The 22,125-nt window shown below is 42.9% G+C and overlaps 1 protein-coding gene across 1 annotated transcript in view; it reads left to right on the top strand.

Moving 5' to 3' along the window:
- ARFGEF2 (ADP ribosylation factor guanine nucleotide exchange factor 2) overlaps positions 1-22,125 on the top strand; it is an 81,875-nt gene that overhangs the window by 9,854 nt on the left and 49,896 nt on the right. Inside the window, exons 2-8 of the mRNA XM_033094622.1 lie at positions 3,890-3,920; positions 4,560-4,683; positions 12,229-12,375; positions 13,290-13,469; positions 13,844-14,078; positions 18,244-18,312; positions 20,002-20,153. Coding sequence (XP_032950513.1) covers positions 3,890-3,920; positions 4,560-4,683; positions 12,229-12,375; positions 13,290-13,469; positions 13,844-14,078; positions 18,244-18,312; positions 20,002-20,153 — 938 coding nt within the window. The remainder of the gene's footprint in view (positions 1-3,889; positions 3,921-4,559; positions 4,684-12,228; positions 12,376-13,289; positions 13,470-13,843; positions 14,079-18,243; positions 18,313-20,001; positions 20,154-22,125) is intronic.

Here is a 22,125-nt window from a genome sequence, read left to right as displayed (position 1 = left end):
GCCCCCATTATTGCTTGGGGGGTTATCAGCATTCGCCCCCTGATTGGCTTCCCTGCTTCTGTTGCAGCCACCCTCCTTACCCTCAGAACAGCAGCCTGAGTGACCTGTAGGTCAGAACCCAGGTCTGCTCAGGCCACGCCCCTTCCCCCCTGGGTCGGCCCTTCACTGCGCCTGTGCTGTGCCGAGTAGAGAGGATTTTTCACATTTTTTCTTTAACAAAAAGTGGTTTAGAGAACGCAACAAGTCCTAACTGTTGTGGGAATACTTACGTATAAATTAATAAAACTGAAGAAAGTCTGTGAACAGTCCAAATTGCGGCCATGGCAGCTTCTTGGCCCCCTGCAGTAGCTGTCTGCCTGGTAGGTAGGCAGGCAGTCTCCTGTTTCCTGCTCCTGGTGGAGGGCCCTGCTGTTCACTCACCACCACTGCTGCGTGTCACTCTGGCCCTTGTTTATTCCCTTTGGAAAACCAGGGTGCATCTGCATTGTGGTCCTGCAGCAGCTGACCTGGACGGGAGGTTCCGGAGCCAGGCCGGACGGGCTCCCGTACTAGCTAGTACCGGTGCTGTGGGGCCGTCACAGTTGGTCTCAGTCATAGCAAAACCAACGTGTACGTTGTGCTGCATTTATAGTTTACAGAGTTGTTCTGCATGCTTATTTGAGAATCAAGGTACCCAAGAGGTTATGAACACAGGTTCTGGAGCCCAATTTTCTGGGTTCAGTTCCTGCTCCGTGACTTGCTATGTTGTAACCCTCTCTAGGTCTTGTTTTTCCGTCTGTAAAATTGAGCGGAGTTTGGCCTTGACCCCTTGCCCTCTGGCTTCTTCATTGCTCTTGGCTCTTTGGCCGAGCAACATCTGGCTTGGACAAAACTTGGATGTTTTGTCCTTGTAGTGCTTGCCATGGTCCTTAAAAGTCACTTTTATCCTCTGCAGTTACTTTTCTGCAGCCAGTGAAGTACTTTCTCCTGGATTCTTTTCCTAGTTCTTAACGCAAAGGTTGCAAACTGGTACAAGGTCAGTGCAGCCTGCAAACCAATTTCATTTGAGCCATAATAGTTTTTTAAGCAGTTGGAGTTACTTTGAATTGCAATCAGAGTGTTCCCTTTAAAATCTGAATTCTGACCTCTGGAGACATTGGAACAGCTGGCACCTCTAGGCTCAGGGTCTCTCAGAGGTGCCAGTCAGCTGGAGCTAAGGTGCCACTGCACCCTTGGCCCTGTTAGGTAGGGAAGGGGTCCTCCCTACCCTTAATGTCTTCCACTCACCCGTGTCTCTCCTTGAGGTCCCCTGCGTGGCTCCCCTAGGCCTTTGAGTGTGTAAGCCCTGCCCTTGATTTTATCACCCTGGGTGCCTCAGTAAGTAGCGGTCCTGGTGATTGATTCACAGCTGAGTGGGTTGGAACCAGTGGCATTTCAGAACAGATTATTTTAAAGTGTAGGGGCCAGCAGGGATTCTAGCAAAGGCCTGATTGCTTCAGATGTACCTGAACTTAACTCTGACAAGGTAACCATAACTGGAAGGAAACCTTACATTTGAGTCTGGGCAGCAGTGCCCTTCTGACATGTCACACGGTGACAGATGATTTGACCCCCAGGCAGAGCCTTGGTGTTACGGATGTAGAGTTCTAAAAGCTGAAAGCTTGGCTACCAGCCTCATGGGCTGGATTTCCTGGGCGACTCCCACAGCTCGGGGGCTTCAGCCAGAGGAAGCCAGAGCTACTTCCTGAGTGGATTCTTGTCCACGAGGGGCAGGAACCATGCCACAGAGCTCTCTTTAACAAACCATGTGTCACAGGCCTTATGGTCCATGAGCAAAATGCTTGATGTTAGGCATCTGGGTGTTTCTGTCCTGTTTTCTGTGTGTAGTAAGAAGACATTGAAAGACTGGCTTGAAGGTAAGAATTTGCTACCTCTGGTGAGTCCAGGTATTCAGTTTTCATGTCCTAAAGTTCAGTCTAGAATAGAGTTGTCCAAGAAAAGGAAATTTGTAACTTCCAGATCTGTGTCCTGGGGTTGCTAGGATAACTAATGCCATATCCAAACCACTGGCTTTTAAGAGATGGTGTAGGGAAGGCTGGTTTAGGGAACAAACTCATTAATGGTTGCCAGAGGGGGGAGGGGTTGGGGAGCTGGGTGAAAAAGGTGAAGGGATTAAGAAGTACAAATTGGTAGTCATGGGGATGTAAAGTAAAGCATAGGGAATATAGTCAATAATGGTGCAACAACTACCGTGTTTCCCCAAAAATAAGACCTAGTCGGACCATCACATTTTGCTCTAATGTGTCTTTTTGAGCAAAAATTAATATAAGACCCGGTCTTATTTTACTATAATATAAGACCGGGTGTAATAATATAATATAATATAATATAATATAATATAATATAATATAATATATATAACATAATACAATACAATATAATACCAGGTCTTATTTTAATATAAGACCCAGCCTAATATAATATATTAATTAATTTTTATTAATAATATATATGAATTTTTGCTCCAAAAGACGCATGAGAGCTGATGGTCCAGCTAGGTCTTATCTTCAGGGAAACACGGTACATGTAGTGCCAGGTGGCAGTAGACGAATCGGGGGATCACTGCATAAATTATGTAAATGTCTAACCACTGTGCTGTACACCTGAAACTAACATAAAATAATACTGAATATCAACTGTAACTGAAAGAAACAAACGAATAATTAACCTGCTTCATTGGCCTGCTTTGGTAATACATTGAGCTAACGTAGGCATACATTTGACTGGGTGTGGGGGACTTCTGCGTATTTAGATAGTGTATTTTCTTGCTTCAACTGCACAAAACCTTTTTCTGGAAATAAGACTATCTCTTTGGGATTGTGATTTCTGAATAACGACTCTTTAGTTCCACAACCTTAACTGCATAGCTGTTGTAACCTCCATGGTAAAGATTTTAAAGTTAATTTTAATTCATAAAAATTATATATGTCTTAGCACAAGAATATGAATGTACTTAATGCCCCTGAGCTGTGCACTTAAAAATGGTTAAGGGGGTCAATTTTATGTATATTTACCACAATTTTAAAAAAAGGGTTTGCTATTTAATAAAAAGAAAGCATATGTGCTTATCATAGAAAATGTGAAAAAAGAGAAAGGAAAAAAATTATCCCACTACTTAGATGATTTTCAATATTTTGTTATATTTGTTTCCAATTTACTATCCGTATTTTTACACAGTTGACATGTTATTGTATCACCATGCTGTTTTGATAACTATCGTTAACATACATTTTGCAGAATAGAGGAGTAGCTAGAATGTGGGCTCTGAAGCCAAAATGTTTGGGTTCCAATTCTGGTTCCCCAGGTCCTGATAGGTACCAGGAGACAAGTTGCCTAATTTTACTGTACGTTGATTTCCTCATCTAAATCAGTGATTCTCAGTTGGGGCCGTTTTGCCCCAGGGAACACTTGGCATTGTCTAGAGACAGTTTTGGTTTTCAAGACTGCAAGGGGGTGCTACTGGCATCGAATGGGTACAGGCCAGAGATGCTGCAAAACATCCTGCTATGCACAGGACAGCCCCATAATGAATTATCTGTCCGCAAATGTCAGTAGTGCAGAGGCTGAGAAATCCTGCTCTAAATAAGATGGAGATAAGAGTACCTACTTCTTGGAATTGTGAGGACTAAATAAGTTAAAATCTGTAAAGTACTTAGGACAGTGCCTAGCATACAGTAACCGCTGCATGTTAGCTATTGCTACAGTCATTTCATATCACTTCGTATCAGCATTTCTATACTTTAAAATCTCGTAAACATTCTTTTTAATAGTTTCTGAATATCTTTCAGTAAAGTTTTCTTGTATATAAATATTGCATGCTCCTAACAGGCCTTTCTTTCTTCCTCACCAGATGAAATTAAAGCGGAAATAGAAAAGCAGAGGTAAGCTGGGGCACTTTCTCCTCGCTGAAGCGCAGTATTAGGGGTTAGGTAGTGGCTGTGGGAACCCCTTTCTCGGCATGTTTTCTCAGATTTCTGGTCCTCGGGTAGCACACGACTCTCCTAGCCCCGTGCTGGGCACATCGCAGAATTCTGTGTGGTGTGAACCGATGCTAGGTTAACAGGTTACTGGCTTAATAACTTTATTTGGAGGGAAGGGGAAGGCAGATCAAGTGAATGCTGTTGTACCTTTTCTTGACAGAAGAGGCAAAATCCTTGTCCCTCGCGTGTCATGCGTCCTTAAGTGGGCTGACAGCTTGCCCTATAAGGGGCTGCTCCTCGTCTTCCTCGTAATGAAGCCAGTTAGTCACGCTTCAGAAATAGAGCTCTGATACCAAGAGTACCGTGATGCCAACAGTCAGTCCACCTCGCTCATCAGAGGCCTTGCTTGTCTGCATGTGGCACTCGGGCATTTTGTCTTAATGCACATGGTCACTTTTAGTTGTTTAACCCCACAGATGCAGTTTGCAGACACTTTTAATTAAACACTTGCAAGTGGGATGGGAAGCTAGAGTGAGGTGTAGGAAAAGCCAGCTTTTTGTTTCATTTCCTCTCTCCGGCCCTCTCTTGCTTTTTTCCCAGGCTTGGTGCGGCTGCACCACCAAAGGCAAACTTCATTGAAGCTGACAAGTATTTCCTTCCATTCGAGCTAGCTTGCCAGTCCAAGTCCCCACGGGTGGTCAGCACATCCCTCGACTGCTTGCAGGTACCATGTTTAAACTTAATGGTGTAAAGGGGGGTCTTTGCAGGCCGTGGATGGTCCTTACACAGGAGCTGTGCTGGTGACCCCCCCCCGCTCCTTAGAACGCTGTGTGAGGTGACAGAAAAAGGAGCATTCCAACTTCTTCTTTACAGAGGTCTCATGAGGGTGGAGAGAGAAGAGGGACCAGACCTCCGTAGCTAAAGGAGAGAAGTGATTTCCCTGGAAACATTTTGCTGCTATCTCTTATGTAGGTTTTTCTACATGAAACCTTTAGCATTAATTGGAATGTTTCCTACACGTGGGCAATAAGGTATTTTTATTCAGCCTCTTCCTTGATGGCATTAAAACTCATAAAATCAAGTCAAAAAATGAATATCATCAAATCTCATTATTTATAGTAATGTTCTATAAGGCCATTGTGAACACTGATTTCTCGAATTCTGAACCACTGTTCCTAAAGGAAATACAGGGTTAGGTTCCCTCGAGCCTCTGATCTCAACATGTTAGTCAGCTGATCAATATGTACTCATTCTTTGTGTGTTTCTGTTAAAGACACCTTATTTATTATATTTTATTGATTCATTACCATTGAACTCACAGTCAACAGCACCATAATACATGCCTGAACAAACTTATCTAACACACACACAGTTTCTCTGTAAAGCACATCACTGCCTTCTTGCTCTTAGGAACACTAGACAGCACTTCAGCACTATGCTTGGGGGCATTTTTAAACGACAAAATCACCAACCAAAAGGACCAAAATGCAAAAAAACACAGCAGTAGATAGACCACAAAAAAGACACTGCTTACAATATGACAGCTGAAACAAGGACAGAGCATCTCCTTGTTCGACCTCAGCTGAGAACCTATGCGTCAAATGATTCAAATTTTTCACTACTCTGCACATGTCTGCAGATGACCACCAAACCACCACAAGTATTGATTTGGGGCTTACAAATAAATTTTAGTGAGTGGGCACATTTGCAAGTATAAAATCTGCAAAAATGAAGAGTGACTGTATTTAGACCACCAGTAACCTTGTTATAAATTACCTTTTACTGATGAAGCAGGAGTAGGGAAGTTAGGATGACTTGTTCAAGGACACACAGATAATAAGAGACAGAAACAGGACCACAACTTGGATTTCTTAATTCCTGGCCCAGCATTCCTGTATTTTTTCTTAAGATGTACTCCTGAGGTTTATGGTTACCTCAAAGAACCCCAGTGAGCAGACGACATCAATGATACATTTTTAAAAATTGAAGAGGTCCACAATTTACCAGTACTTTCTAGAACAGGAATAGTGACTAGGTTCTATATTATGATTGCTTAGAAGCTATGTTGAAAAGATACATGAAGCCTCATCTGAGTTTCTTGAGAAAGTGCTGTGATTGATTGGTTATGTCTGCTGAGGCACAGGACTGCCAAGTGGCGGTGGGCGTGCCACATTTTTGGCATCTCTAGTCTAATATTTACTCTAATAATCTCTCTTCTTTGATATATCTATACTTGAAAATTGATGACCGTTTTTTCACAGAAGCAACTCTTCCAAATGAAAAGTCATTTTTTCATTCAGTATAATTGTGCACAGCTTGTCCTATGAAACATAATGAGCCAAGAATTTTTAAATGGCAGGCTCAAGTCCTACTTCTATCTTAAAATATTTGTAGCTGTGGAACATTTTCTGAGAAAATTTGGCAAACGTGTAATTTTAGTTGTTTTCTCCTCATGTTAAGGTTTAGTTTTGAAGCTGGTGTTGATAGTTGACATTGTTGATGGACTAAGAACAGTGGTTAGCATGTATGGAGCAGTCAGCCTGTGCTACTTACTTTATCCACATCATTGAGTTTAATCATCCCCATTTCAGAGTCGAAACTGAGGCTTAGAGAATAAAGTGACCAGCCCCGCCAAGTTCCCCTGGTCAGGAAGTGATGGAATTGAGTGGGTGTCTAAGACTTCTATACCCCATGTCTGTGTTCTTGACCAGGGAGGGGTCCTTGAACTGTAGCCATGAGCCAGATCTGGCCAGCCACCAACTTTTGTAAGTAAAGTTTTATTGGAACACAGCTGTCTTAGTCTGTCTGCTTGGGCTGATATTACAGATAGCACAGACTGGTGACTTAAACAAGAGACATGTATTCTCTCCCAGTTGTGGAAGCTGAGGAGTCCCAAGATCGAGATACCAGCTGATTCAGTTCTTGGTGAGCGCCCTCTTCCTGGTTTATAGATAGCCGAACTCTCACAGTGTCTTCACATGGTGGAGAGAACACATTAGCTCTCTGGTGTTTCTTCTTAAATCTCATCCTGAGGACTCTACCCTTGTGACCTCATTTAAACCTAATCACCTCCCAAAGGGCCCAACCTGCTGATACCATCACATTGGGGTTAGGGCCTCAACATAGAAATTGGGGGCTGGGGGAATGCGCAAACGTTCAGTCCATAGCAATGCCCATTCATTTATGTATCATCTCTTGGCTGCTCTCCCACTCCTATGGCTGAGTTGAATAGGTGGAACGGACCGGCAAAGCCTAAATATTTAGTATGTGGTCCTTTACAGAAAAAGGTTGCCAACCCGACTCTTAGCTATTACCCTGTAGATCTGGCGTCTTTAATTAAAAATATGCTCTGTTTTCCTAGAAATAGTCCGTTTCCAGAACTCTGTGTCAATGTGTATGATTTCTAATGAAAACATTGATGTCCTGCTTTGACTTGAGTTGAAAATCTAAGAGTATAGTACCTGTCTTGAGGTTTATGACATAGGGTTAGTTCTTTTTTTCAGAATGGAAGTTCTCTGCAATTTAATAGGTACACTAGGATTTCTTGGGTTAGTATTCAAAATGTAAAGTGTGTCATCTTTTTTATGACATAGAAAGTGGCGGGGTACTCCCTGGAATACTGAATGAAAATTTCATTTCCTCTTAGTGGTTGTCCTTGCAAAGCCTGTTTGACTGGCTTTTTTCCCCAGTGTGGGCGAGGTAACTTCTGTCTTGGCATGGTAGGCCAGCATCTAGGGTAATGGTTGGTTTGGCAGGATTGGAGCCAGGTGCAGACACATCCACATTCTGCCCTCAGCAGCTAAAGGTGTCTTCTTTGAGCTTGGAGAGGTGATAGGATGTGAAAGGGGCTTCTGGGTTTGCGTGAGCATGCGTAGCTCAGAGCCCTCTCCCCGCTGGGAGGAGCCTAAAGTCTTCCTTTCTGCTCACTTCTACCAAATGACAAAGATCCTCTGTGTTCCTTTCCTTCAGCACCTGGTCTGTCACAAGTCCAGGACTGGGGGAAGGAGCATTAGGGTTAAGTCTTGTCTAAGCTAGTGAGTGATCTCCAAGTTTCTCCGGGCAATAACAAAATCTTTTTAAGAATCCCTTCCCATTATATTTATATTTCTTCAATTGTTAGATTATATGTATGTGCTAATGTTATTAAATTACATATACTATAAAACGTATAAAAATAGAACTTTTAAAAGGATAAAGTAGAAAAATAGATAGAAATTGAGTTCTAATATTTTCTTTTTACACCCAGTAAAGGCTGTAGGAAACCACTGTCCTGTTCATACCATAAGCATTGTCTTTTAACTCTTACTTCTAGAAAACTTTGGATTTGTTAATGCATATTTAAAAATCCATTTGTAATTATATAAGTTGTACATGACTATGAGGTATGATCAAACAATACGGTGAACCTTAGTAACAAGTGTGTGACAAGTTTCAACTTGTTTGGTGCAGTCAGTCCGGTGTGAGCTATGGTTGAGAGGTGTGTTTTAAAGTGTGCTGTCAATCATCATCATGACAACGGTCCTCCGTGTCCCGCATTGCTTCTGGTACAGCAATTTCCATCAAATAAAAACATTACGGTGTGTCCTCATCCACCTTATTCACCGGATCTGGCACCATGCGACTTCTGGCTCTTCCCCAATGTCAAAATGACTTTGAGAGGTAAACGTTTTGAATCGTTTTAGGACATCGAGGCAGCCATGATAATGCAACTAAAGACACAAAAGACGACTTCCAGAACTGCTTCAGAAAGGGGCAAGAACGATGGGATAAGTGTGTTTGAAGCAAGAAGAAGTGTTTTGAGGGGGAATAATGGCAATGTGTCTTTTACTGTAATAAATTTTTTTTTAATTTAAACATTCACCGTATTTTTTGATAATGCCTCATACATACATTCTTTGTTGAAAAATTTTTAGAACTTTAAAGATAAGGCTGAAGTCCCTTGGACCACCAGCCCCAAACCTAGTTGCCTGTTTAGGTGTATAATTAATTTTCTTTCTTTTTAATTTTTTTTACATAAATAGTATCACTTGTACAAATTTTTCTGCAGCTTTTTATATTCAGCAGTGTCTTTTTAAGATCTTGCTGTATTAGTACAGGCAGATACAGGATATTGCTTTTGCATGTCCATCTATGAATGCCACTATTTTATGTATCCCTGCCCCTTTAGAAGGGCATTAACAAATCGGGTTACAGTGCACGTCCCTGTGCATGCAGGCTCATGGACACAAGTATCAGCGAGCCAGCTGCCCAGAGGCCACCCTCCTCTGTCCCTCTTCCCATCGCCTCACTCTGTCAACAAGGAATAAAGTGGAACTTCTACTCTCCGCCTGTATCACCCCCACCCCTACCACCCAAGTCCAAGCCTCCAGTATCTCCCTCCTGGACAGCTAAGGTAGCCTTACTGGTCCCCTGCTTCCACTCCTGTTGCCCTCCAACCTATTCTCTACACAGGAACCAACGGAAGCCTTTGGAAATGTATTAGGTTGGTGCAAATGTATTACTATCACATCATGTTAATCCTTTGCTTAAACCTTCCAGTAGCTTCCCACCTCACTCACTGTGCAAAACACTTTCCCCAAGGGAGCTTGCCAAGCACGCTCATGCCACTAGATATGTCTCTAGGCTTTTTTCTATGCATTGACAAAAATACATACACACACATCATTTTTATTTTTCAAAAATGAGATAATGCTAATGCATTATTGCTGCAACTTGCTTTGTTCAAGATGTCTACAAATCACACAGGGCCCTGTGGGTCCCAGTCGGGACTTTTAGCTTCGGTCTGCCTGCACCCCTTGGAGAATATAAACGCTGTGAGTAAAAGGACTGTCTTACTGTTGTACCCCCAGTACCCAAAACATCTGGCACAAGGAAGGGTGAGAAGGCAGATCTAGGAAGACCCACAGGATGCAGGACTCTGCTTTCTTCTGGCTCTGTCTCACCGCACAGACAAGGGAGTAAAATCGTACTTAAAACACTTTTCAAGTTGAAGAGTAATGCGCCCTTTAAGGAGTCTGTAGAGGGGAGAATACTTCCAGTCTTTTTTTGTATTTGAATTAGACATCCAGTCATTCACCTCCATCTTTGCTTTGCAGCATCAGTGTTGGGTTCTATGAGAACGAATTTTATTCATTTTAATTTTTTTTAATTTTTTTTTTTTTTTACTGTCCACAGTATTTGTTAATTGTTTATTTATCAAGAGAAACTATTCCTTAGCCTAAGTGTTCATGTTTCGTAGTCGAGGGAACACAGGTCAGCAACAAACTTCCATGGAATTCAACTCAAAGACATTTTTTGCATTCCAAAATCACTTTGTACTCTGGGAGATACCAGCCTTCCTCATCTCAAAATCTTTCATGGAATCATAATTTCTGTAGAAATCTGCATATGCCTTCTTTCTTGGGTCAGCCACAGCAAACTTAGAGAGATGCGACTCCCAGGGATACAGGGAACGCTCCACCAATCTGGAAGCGCAGGCGTGTGGCTCCAGACCACGCCTTTTGTCACAGCCCTGGCAGCAGGGTCGTTATATTCTCCTCAACGCCGGAGCCCTTCCTGGTTGGGCCAGCTTGGCAGCATTCACATTTCAGGAGTTCGTAGGCCATCCCACTCATAACCCAGTGCTCAAAACGGGCTTGAGTCCATTCGGGTGAGTCCTTTAGGAATAACGAGGAAGCAGTGTCAAAAACCAGAGCTCATTACCACGTAGCCTGTGCCGCCCTCTTCAGAAGTCTGCATATGCAGCAGTGAGGGGGTGAGGTAAAGGCCATCTTGACTTGTTCCTTAACCCCCTACCCTTACCCCTCCCTTGTCGGGAGATCTCTGAGGTTGGACTTAATCAGCAGAATGTGTACAGGCCTCTCTCCTGCTCAATCACTCGATTCAGCAGTATCATATTTCCACCTTCAGCCACTCTCTCTTAGTCTGTTTTTCTTCCTGCTTATTGAATGGTGGTGCTTTCAGTGCTAATGATAGGAAAAAGCCATTGAGAAACTGTGTCAGGCCTCGCACGGTGGCAGCATTGTAGATAACCCTGGAGCTTGTGTTACTTTGTGCGGGGAGAGGCAAGCCAGAAACCAAAAAGATAAACAGAACAGCATTTTTAAGTGTCTTTACTAAGTCCCTGGAAGCAGTGGATGCCTCCTTGTATCCCAGAGCGCTTGTGTCAGATGAATGGTTCCTTTATCTGGTCAACCATCAAAATAACCTGGATACCTAGCTTGGAGGAAAAAAACACTGATTCCCGGGCTCCACCCCAGAAGTTCTGGTTCAGTAGGTCTGGGTTGAGGTCCAAGAACCTGTATTTTTAATGAGTTTCCTCCGGTGATTCTGAATCTCAGCCAGGCTTGGAAATCATCCTGCCCCTGACCTTGGAGTTCCCTTCCAGCTCTTTGATTCTCCATGGTGAAATCCAGGTCATCAGTGCGGTGGCACAGGCAGGCTGCCTCTGAAAGGTGGTCCCTGTCCAAACTGATGTCACCTGATTGTGAGGGTGTGGCGCAAGCAGGCTCTGTCTCTTCAGCCACGTGGCTGACATGCACTGTTGGACAATGTAGGTGCAGAATTCAGGTAGTGTTTTGACTTTAATTTTTGGAATAGAAAATATACTGATGTAATTCAACATTCAGAGAGAATGAAAGCGTATCCTCTGAAGTGTCTTAGTCCCACCCCTGCCCACAGCTGCCTAGTTCCTTCTCCAGCAAAACATGTTATAATTAGTTTCTTATGTATATTTCCATTTAAAGAAAAAAATATATATATGGTTTTTAACAGCTTGAGACATAATTCACGTGTATTTGATTCACCCATTTAAAGTGTACAATTCAGTGGTTTTCATATATTAGCAGAGTTGTGCCACCATCACCACAGTCTAATATCAGACCACCGTAACCACCGCAGAAATAACCGCGTGCTCATCAGCGGTCGCTCCTTAATTCTCTCTAGTCCCCCCGCTCTAGGCCCCACTGCCTACATCCCAGCTCTGTCACACGTCGTTTTCAATCCCTCAGTTATTTGCACACGTGCTTATGTGCTGGGGACTGATGACACGTTGCCCCTTCCATCAGACACCCTTTCACCACCGTGGGGCTCTTCTGCCATCAGGGGACAGAACCAGTGCTGCAGTCCCAGGGTGGCTGTGCCCACCATGCCCCTAGGGAGGAGGGGGTCTGTGGGAAGTGGAAGTGCAAGGCCATGCGTGTCGTTTGCTGCACTGGGCAGCCTCAGTCCATGCCAAGCAGAAAGTTCTCATCTTCTCCTCTCTGTTTAGAAACTCATCGCATATGGGCACATCACTGGCAACGCCCCAGACACTGGAGCTCCTGGAAAGCGGCTGATTGACAGGATCGTCGAAACCATTTGCAATTGTTTTCAGGGCCCTCAGACCGATGAAGGAGTTCAGTTACAAATAATTAAGGTATTTCTGTTTGTTTGCCTGGTCTGGATTTTAAATTAGAAACTGGTCCCCTTTGGGAATTTGGATTTCTGATTTACCATGTGTTAGTTGTCTCAGGTGATGCTGAGCTGGAACAGAAAATTGTAAGCATCGCTTAGATCTTTTGTAAAGTGTCAGAATTTATTAGCGTGGACCAAGACAAGAAGAGTGGAACCAGGTGTGTTTTCAGAGTAGACAGTTCCGCTAATAACAATGTAAATTGCTTGTGAGTTACATCGGCTTGAAGTCCTCTGGTCTTTCCCCTTGAAATTCTGGATTCCCATCCTGTTGATACTCGATAATTTGCCCTTGTCCTCTTATCCCCCCATTCCATTTCACTGTTTCATTTCTGCTACCAGGAATGGTTTGGCATAGGGCTTGTCGGAGAACAGGATCAGAATGCGTGTAGCCCACACTCCGCATCTTAAGCCCTGAATGTATAATATTAGCTTCAGGAGGGACATGCGACTCTGTTAGCCTCAAAGCTCCCGTGAAAATCCACCAGGGAACTGGGAAACTGACCCCCCCCCAATCAATACATGTATATTTTGTGATTAATATAAATGAGATCAAGTTGGAGCATTTTTCCTCCTGAGAGGAGTATCTGCATTTTTGGCTTTTTGAAAAGTAGGCTGGTAGAAAGCCCACTTCAACACAGCATAATTACTTCAGATAATTTGGATTTTTTGGAGTTAATAATTGTTTTTAAACTCAGAACGATAGTGAATCGTCTCTTGATACTAATCATCCAGTTTAGTTTCCAGAGCTGCCACCTTGAAATTTATCAAACCAAATCAAACATAAACAAAGTCACATCCTGTAGAAAAGTTTGGCTGTGGGAGGACAGGAGGGAGGTGGATGTTCATGAAGGTGAAGGTTTCGGATTTTTGTTTTAGGCTCTTCTGACTGCAGTGACGTCCCCGCACATTGAAATTCACGAGGGCACCATCCTACAGACGGTTAGGACATGTTACAATATCTATTTGGCCAGCAAAAATCTCATCAATCAAACTACTGCCAAGGCCACCCTGACTCAGATGCTGAACGTCATTTTCACCCGCATGGAGAACCAAGTGGTGAGTGGTGGCGGTCTTCGCCGCTGGGGGCAGGACACCGCCCCCCACTGTGAACTGTTTCATATGTGGCCTCGATGCCTGGTGAAGATTCACTAGCATTTTGAAGTTTATACCTTCTTTTAAATTTTATACCTCTGAATTCTCTACACTCTGGTTTTTGTTCTTGCTTTTCAAAAGCAGAGAGAGAATCTACCATGGGTTTTGAAATTTGCATTCAGAATTTGCCTTGAGTTTGTCAAAGGAATTCATTTTCCTCTTTCAAATTTTATCCTTGTGTTTGGAAATTTTTTTGAGCAACAGGCTGGCGTATTTTCTATTCCTTATCGAAATTCTGGAACCATTTGGATTAAATCCCTTTTTTTGTTGCCTGCTAGTTACAGGAGGCCAGAGAATTGGAAAAACCAGTCCTGTCAAAACCCCAGTCCCCTGTGATCCAAGCTGCAGCAGGGTCCCCAAAGTTCAATCGCCTGAAGCAGAACCAGGCACACAGCAAACCAACAACTCCTGAAAAGACAGATTTAACCAACGGTGAACATACCAGGAGTGGTTCTGGAAAAGTAAGCTCAGAGAACGGAGATGTACCTCGAGAAAGAGGCTCTTCGCTATCAGGTATGCCCCCCACACACATACCCCTGTGCCGTCCCTTTCCATCTGAGAGAGGGAATCTATGTATGAGGGACAGTAAAGGAATCTGGCAACACCTGCAGGGAACCTCTGACTGCAGCTCATCTATCTCTGGTTCTTCCCCTTGACCTTCCCTTCGCTTTTCTCTTATGGCACATAACCGGCAAGGCAGGAACGTGTAATGCCCCATTGTCAGCGGTGGAGTTTTCTCCAAGTAGGGCATGTGCCTGGCTGCTGCTTGACATCAGCTCCAGTGCAGTGGGTTCAGTTTGGAGCACTTATCTGCCTATAGTTCGTTGTTTGGGTGGTTAGTCATTCAGTGTTTGTCTTATCCTCCCAGAGGACGACCAGGACCTCATCTGTCATGTATGCGAGGATCTCCATGCCTTGCCCCCTGAGCAACAAGGAGCGAGAAAGTGGATACACAGATGGACATTTATAGTCTGCCCACTTTGTTTTCTCGTTCTGTGACCGAGAACATTACTTGTTTTTGTTTGCTTTTTTCAATGAAAGGGATATAAGACCTGACTATAGTCTTAAAGTAAATGAAATTTTGGATTGGGTTGTCATAAAGATTATTCTGAATGTTTGCATCTCTCCGTAGGTAATTTGTATGAACCAGATCCAAAATTTGTATTTTTTTCAGCAATGTACCTTCCCAAGTGCTTCTGTCAAATAATTCTCCACTCCAGCTGGTGACTTGACATGAACTATCTGACCTGTCCTTATAATTGAACTCATATCTTCTGTCACATTATTGGTAATGATTTCCGTGGGTAGCATGTTCCATACTGGAATGCATGGATCTGAGGCAGCTTTTGTTCCTCTGATTTGGCCTTGTAGGAAAAGACCAGGTATTGTTGCTGGAATGTTGTGCTGTGTCAGTTCACTCAGGGAAGGACAGAAGAGAAAGTTGCCACTAAGAATGGCTGTGTCTCTGGGTAAGCCCAGTTGCCGGCGACCCAATCCTGCTGTCCTGTGTCTTAGGGAAGGGGCTCACTCCTTGCCCACCCTCTGTGTCTGTTGTTCTCTTTGCCTTCTTAACTCTCAGGATAAGAACCAGGTTTTTACGGTAATCCTTATCAGGCTGTGGTCAGTCAATAAATATTAATATTTAAGCACACTGTAGTAAGTATAGCTGTGCAGATATAAAAGCAAGTCTCTTGAGCTTCATTAAAGTGCTTCCACTACAGCCCACTTTCTACAGGGCAGCCAATGTGAGCTCTTAAAAGGATGAATTAGCTCACCACCCTCCCCTTCTTAAACCCCTTTGGTATTTTCCCATCCTGTTACATTCAGAGTGAAACCTATGCCGGCCCCGCCCCCACGGCTTCCAGGGCCCTGTGTGAGCTGGCCCCTGCCCCCCTCTCTGCCCCTTTCTTACACCTCTTTCCCCCTTGTTTGCTACACAATACACAAGTGGTGTTTCTGGGTCTTGAAAGTGCCATGCTTGCTCTTGGTACCTTTGTACCTCCTGTCCCTTCCCTGCTCCATCTTTATCTTCAGGTCTCTCAGTTCAAACAGATCACCCTCTCTGAAGCTTCTCATCCCTTCTGCCCCATCATCCTCTTTTCTTCAAGCACTTACCACTACCTGAAATTACTGAGTTAATGTTTACTTGTTCCCGGCCTGAGACCCAGGCCACCCTGTTCACCACTATATTTCCAGTACCTGGAATGGTGCCCAACACACATGGCACACACTCAGTAAATACATTTTTTTAATAAATTGGAGGGGTGGGACTTGATTTCTAGAGTATAGTTTTGCAGACACATGGTAACTTAAAATTCCGCTCTAACAAAGAAAGAATGATTTGCAGTTAGAATGTTGCTGTGGGTTTTGTTGCCTGTACTTGGTGTACCCCCTGAGGTTTCTCCCAACGACGTGAGACCCAGATTGCCTGAGACTCAAATGGCAAACCTGCAAATAGTAGGTCAGAATGGAGGTGTGCTGTCACCCTTAAAAAGAGCAAATGGCTTTCATTTCTCAAGATGTGGCTGTAAAGAAAGAACGACTCCTTCAGAAGACGGGGTGAGAAGCCGTGAAAGCCCAGGAGGATGGACAGCCTGAGAGGCAGATGGTGGAGACAGTGCTGCATGCCTGGTTCTAGCGCCTCTGCGATAGGGACAACACGTCCAGCTCTCCTCCCTTTCCGTCCCGTAATAATCACCATCACAGCCCTCCCAATCAGCCACTCAGGCGCCGTGCTCACTGACTGGGCACTCCACATACATTTTCCTGTTTTAACAAACTGGGAATCCTCCCCACGGCCTCATGAAATTTGTGTAGATGGAGACAGTTCACCAACAAACCTGCGCATCTCTTTCACCTTAGCAGTTTTTCATGCCACGTTGATAAATCAAAAGTCAACATGTCAGCCTTATCAGCCTGTCCAAGAAGTGGATCACGTGGCTCTTCGTAAACCCACAAGATGAGAGTTTTGAGCCTAAGGCATGCTTGCTTATGTGACTTTTTGGGCACGGCTCCCATACTTCCCCAGGGAACCTCACCCCATTTGTCCATTCACACCACTCCTGGCTGCCCAGCTCTTGTCAGCTTTTAAAAAAAACAACTTAATTGAGATACAGTTCATCTATCAGAAATTGTACATAAAGTGTACAATTCAGTCCTTTTTTATATGTTTACAAGAGTTGTGCAACCATCACCACAATTAATTTTTGAACATTTTCATCACACCCAAAAGAAATCCTGTATGTATTAGTAATCACTTCTCATTTTCTTTTTAAGTTCATTTGTAAGATTCTGACTTTTTAACTTCCAACGTTAGACATTAGCATTTTTACATTTATATAGCTAATATGTAGCTCTTGCAGGTACACAATTGCCTGTGTATTTATGGATTTCTTAGTTCACTTTCTCTTCTTGCATCTCATTCTTTAAGGGAAAAATAACCCAACTCTTAAGTCCTATAAAATAGAGAGCATTTATCATCCCACAGCCGTTATGGATGTTCTGATCAGACAGCCTAGGTTCAGATCATGAGTCCACAACTTAGGAGCTCGGTGGCATTGGGCAGAATCTTTAACCTCTCTGGGTCTCAGTTTTCTCATCTATAAAATGAGAATATAACCAGTACCTGTCATACAGGTTTGGGAGAATTAAATGAGAGCAATGTCTGGCACCTAGAGCTACACAAGGGTTTGCTGTGATTATCTTTCTACTAAGTTTGACCTTAAAAAATGAGTTAAAGAAAAATAGCAAATATTTCTGATGGTGATCTAATGTGAAGATGGTGGGAACGGTGCAGTGGGATCAAGTCAGCCTGTTTTCCATGCTAAATAAATAAATAGCAGTGGTGGGTAGAGTGCTCAACGAAAATGACAATACTTTGTGCTGACCGCCAGGAGCTTGTGGACCAAGCACAGAACTCATAAAAATAGTGGCTTGATTGAAAATCCTCATTAAGGAAGAATTGAAAGGGTTAGTTTGGTTTTGTTTATTTAACACGATGGCCTTTTTGGTCAATGTGATGATGTTTCATAAATCACTCGTGTTTCCTTCTAAAAGTCTAGTCAATGGCTGGTTATGAGTTCTCACAGAACTAGTTTTCTATGAAACCAAATAGGGCCGAACCTCTTCCACGTAAACAGTTAACATTTTACAGAATAATTCCATTTAAAGTGTAAGCCCTCAACTATCGCGTTAGAAATCTCATGCTAAGCTTTGGGTTTACAGTGTGGGGAAAGCGAGTCAGCAGAAGGCAGTCACTTACCAAGGCTCTGTGGTCCCCAAGGTGAAGACACACAAGAGAAGCCTCCATCTTTTGTTCTCCCAAGAACCGTAGCTAGATAAAAATCATTTCCTGCCTCCAACTTGGGGGTGGTGGGGAGGGCCCTGGGACTTAGAGTGACTGTGACTTAGGAAGGAAGAGTGTGTAAGTCAGAGGGTTTAGTGTTCCACAAAAGGAAACTTGAAATCATAGCAGATACTGCCTGGGAGTTTCCAGATTTCATGGGGCGTGTCTTCTGTTGGCACACTCAGATTTGGCTTTGGGATCACTTATTTGCACCCTTTGCCTTCTGAAACGTGAGTCTAGAGAACATTGACAAAATCTCCTCCTACTTTTGTTTTTTCCCTGGAAATACCCACATGTATGTGTTTGTGTTTGTGTATTTGAATGTGTGTGTAGGAACGGATGATGGAGCCCAGGAGGTGGTGAAGGAGATCTTAGAAGACGTGGTCACATCCGTCGTTAAAGGTAAGAACTAAGAAGCCAGCCTTTCCTTCTATCCCATTCCTCCAAAAAAGTCCTCAGCCAGATGTTTTAGTGGCAGGGTGCCCCACCCCCATGAGCCCATGTAAACTGAGTCTGACCGTGTCTGCTCATCTTTCACATGTAATTCAAAAATTACTTGTCTTGTTGTGATTGATTTTATTCTCATTCAGGTTGGGTTCAAGCAGCACAGTCTGGCAGTGTTAGGGATGGGTACTCCACATGGAGACACTTCGTGTAGATCCAGGTTTTTCCAGGAGTGGGCTGAGAGCCCCGAGGCGGTATCCACTGCTGCCGAGTTTTCATGGCTAGTCATAGACATGGTGCGGGAAGAATCCCTGTGTCAGCAGGTATCAGATGACTGGGAAGCTAGTTCATTTTGTTAGACTTCATTCATACTTCCCTCAGTTTTATAGTGTGGTTTCAGTGGAATTAAACTGGCATAGCGCAGAGTGACTAGTGGGTGATTTTTTTCTCTGTTTATGCCCAGAATCTCAATGGCTATAGGTCAATGGCTACACATTGAACACTCAGTTCCAGTGCCAGTAAACCATTAACAGGTTGAGAAATCAATAATTTAGTGGATTGCAATCAGCATTTTTTAGATGAAAGAGAATGAAACGAAAGTAGAATACAAGCTGAATGCATTGCATGAAGTGATGTTAATTAAGCATTGTTTCATGAAATATGCATTTCAGTTACGTGTATACATGATTTTAAAAATGTACGTCTTACTGACCACTGCTCTAAGCCCTATCCTTTTGTTAATTTAGGGTACCAACAAGCCATATACACAGATTTCATTATTTATTTAACTCCTTTTAGAAATGTCTTTAAAATAGAATAATTTTATTTCATACCCTTAGATTTTTTTTTTCTGGGACCAATACAGGAAGTCCTCACATAATGTACATTTGTGTGTGTTGTTCACTGCTGAATCTCCCAGCCCCTGTCACAGAGTTTGGCACATAACAGGCCCTTGGTAAATATTTGTCAAATGAATACATGCTTTGTAAAACCATTATTGAAGATTGTGCTTATAAAGTTGTTTGGTGTCTCTTATACATGTAAAGTTCCGCATGGTAAATTCCTCAGAGTTCAGCTCTTCTGCTAATCATCAGATGTGCTGTCTTTCATTACATGATGAAATCCATTTAATTCTTTGTCTGTCCATTTTTCACATGGCTGCCAGGAAGCTCAGGTCTCATTTTTTTTTTTCTGTGACGGAGGTTTTCTGTAATAACTGTCAAACCCTGTCATTTATGTGGCTCTTTTTCTCTAACCCCTATGTTAACAGCCCTTAAATAAAAAAAAAATAATAATAAAAAAAAAACAACTGTACTTTTCATGTTTGGCTGCTTCTGTCTTTTTCAGAAGGGGACGGGGTGGGCAGGGCTGCTGTATTGCACAGTTCTGGAGGCGCCATTGACAGGGCCTGCAGTGTGAGCCAAGCCCCCTGGCAGTGAGGCCAGGGCTAACAGACACCCGGAAAGCCTAAGTAAGCACCACTTTGGCCAAGCCTTTTTCCAGTATTTTGTCAGTCACGGGGTAGCGGTGCAGGGAAAGGGATAAAAGCAGTACCTGGAGGGTTAGGTGAGTAACTTCTTCCTGGTGTCAGGCTGCCTTTCAGTATAAGCACTAATCTGGGAATGCTCTTTGCACTTGTGTTTAAAGAAGCTGCACAAAAGCACGGTCTGACAGAACCTGAGAGGGTTCTGGACGAGCTGGAGTGCCAGGGACGTGTTGTTTCACCAGCAGTTGATGAAAACTCACAGACCAATGGGATAGCGGACGACAGGCAGTCCTTATCATCAGCGGATAATTTGGTATGTCAGTCATCCTTTTATACAGACTCCTTTCAATTGTTTACCTGTGTTTAGAAGATGCAGATTTACTCTCTGTCAGAAGAAGCAAGTGAATTACCTTCCCAGCAGGCTAATTTGATGTTAAGGATCAAAAGCCTTAAAGCTTCTAACTCTTGACCCAGCAATACCACTTGCAGGGACCTATCCTGAAGAAAGAATTAAGGCTGTGCACAAGATTTATCTATAAGGATGTTCATTACAGAACTTTTGTTTCCTGTGAAAAAACTGAAATAACCTACAAGCCTAGTAGGGAACTGGCTAAACAGATTCCAGTAATCCATGTGATTGAATTTGACATGGCCATTAAAAAAATTAGCTATACCTGCATGTACTGATGTGGAAAGATGTCCATGACATAGCGCTGAACAAACAAAGCAAGTTAGCCTAGTATATGACACGAGTCCCTTGTATGGATTTAAGTACACCCCCATGTGCATCCTTAACGGGGATAATGTAAACCCAAGGGGGGTGCTACAGACTGAATGTTTGTGTCCCCCAAGATCGGTATGTTGAAACCTAATCTCCAATATGATGGTATTTGGACGTGGGAGCTCTGGGAGGCGATTAAGTCATGAGGGTGGAACCCTGATGAATGGGATTAGTGTTCTTATAAAAAGAGGCCCTGAGAGCTCCCTCACCCCTTCTGTCACGTGAGCACAGTGAAAAGATGTCTGTCTCCGAACCAGGAAGCTGACCCTCACCAGAAACCAAACTGTTGGTGCCTTGATGTTGGACTTCCAGCCTCCAGAAGTGTAATAAATGTCTGTTGTTTATAAGCCCCCCAGTCTATGGGATTCTGTTACAGCAGGCTGAGAGCACGAAGATAGGGGCAAAAATTGGTCCTGGGGGGGAGGGGAGTGCGAAAAAAATCCTATTCCTTTCATGTATAAACCACAAATACACATATAGTATATAAACAGACATCTAGCTTATCAGTAGCTTTAAAATTTCACGAAGGGTGGGTGGTGATTAGGAAAAAGAAATATCTAAAAAGGCTCCTTGAAGGGGCGATAATGAAAAAGGTTGAGAAACACTGGTGAAAAGGTACAGAGTTCAAGTGGGATAGTGAATGTTATGTTACTTCCTCTTTTGAATGTTTATATATGTAATATGCTCAAGAGAACAATAAAGCTATTTACAAAAAATACCTATGGGCCTGAAAAAAATGTTCATGACATATATTAAGTTTAAAAAGCAGGTTTACAAAACAGCACATATATTATGTTATTCTATTTAAGTAGGAAAAACATGTATGAGGGGGAGAAAGGCTTAGAAGGATATAAATAAAATGTTAACAAGGGTTGTCTCTTGAATCTCTGCCCACCTGTAGGAAGGTAATACTTGAATCTCTGCCCACCTGTAGGCTGTCCGTTCTCATTTTCCCGTTAAAACCGGGCAGTAGCATTCATTCAGGTATTTGCTAGTCTGGTAGGCGAAAGATCCTGCCTTCATGATTAGCAATAGATTATGTAGGTTTATTTGTCATTTGCATTTCTTGATGAATTGCTGATTCGTGTTTTTTTTAGTTTGGGGTTTTTTTTGTTGTTGTTGTTTTGCCTCTTTTTCATTTGGGGGGAGGGTTTCCATTATTTCCTTATAAGAATTTTTGTATTTTGAGGATTAATCCTTGTCATATGTTACAAATACTTATTTTTTATCTTTAAACATAGCTTACTTATTTAACGAAATTTATTTTAAAACACCTATCATTTTTCCCCATTTGTATCCTGTAAAACTATTCTTAGAAGTACCTTTTTACCCAAGCTACTATAAATAATTTCCTATATTTGTTCTACTTTTTCTTTGGTGTAATGTTTGCCTATTTATCGTCTTGAACCCTCCAACCTACTTTTTGAAGGTCGAGGAAAGGTTTCGGAATTGCCTTACTGACCTCCCCCATCGCTCCTGTTTTGCCATGTTCTCCCCTCCCCCA

The sequence above is a fragment of the Rhinolophus ferrumequinum genome, chromosome 23, assembly GCF_004115265.2.
Source record: "Rhinolophus ferrumequinum isolate MPI-CBG mRhiFer1 chromosome 23, mRhiFer1_v1.p, whole genome shotgun sequence".
Lineage (NCBI taxonomy): Eukaryota > Metazoa > Chordata > Mammalia > Chiroptera > Rhinolophidae > Rhinolophus > Rhinolophus ferrumequinum.
Note: the sequence above shows the minus strand (reverse complement) of the source record. Positions and strands in the feature narration are given on the sequence as shown.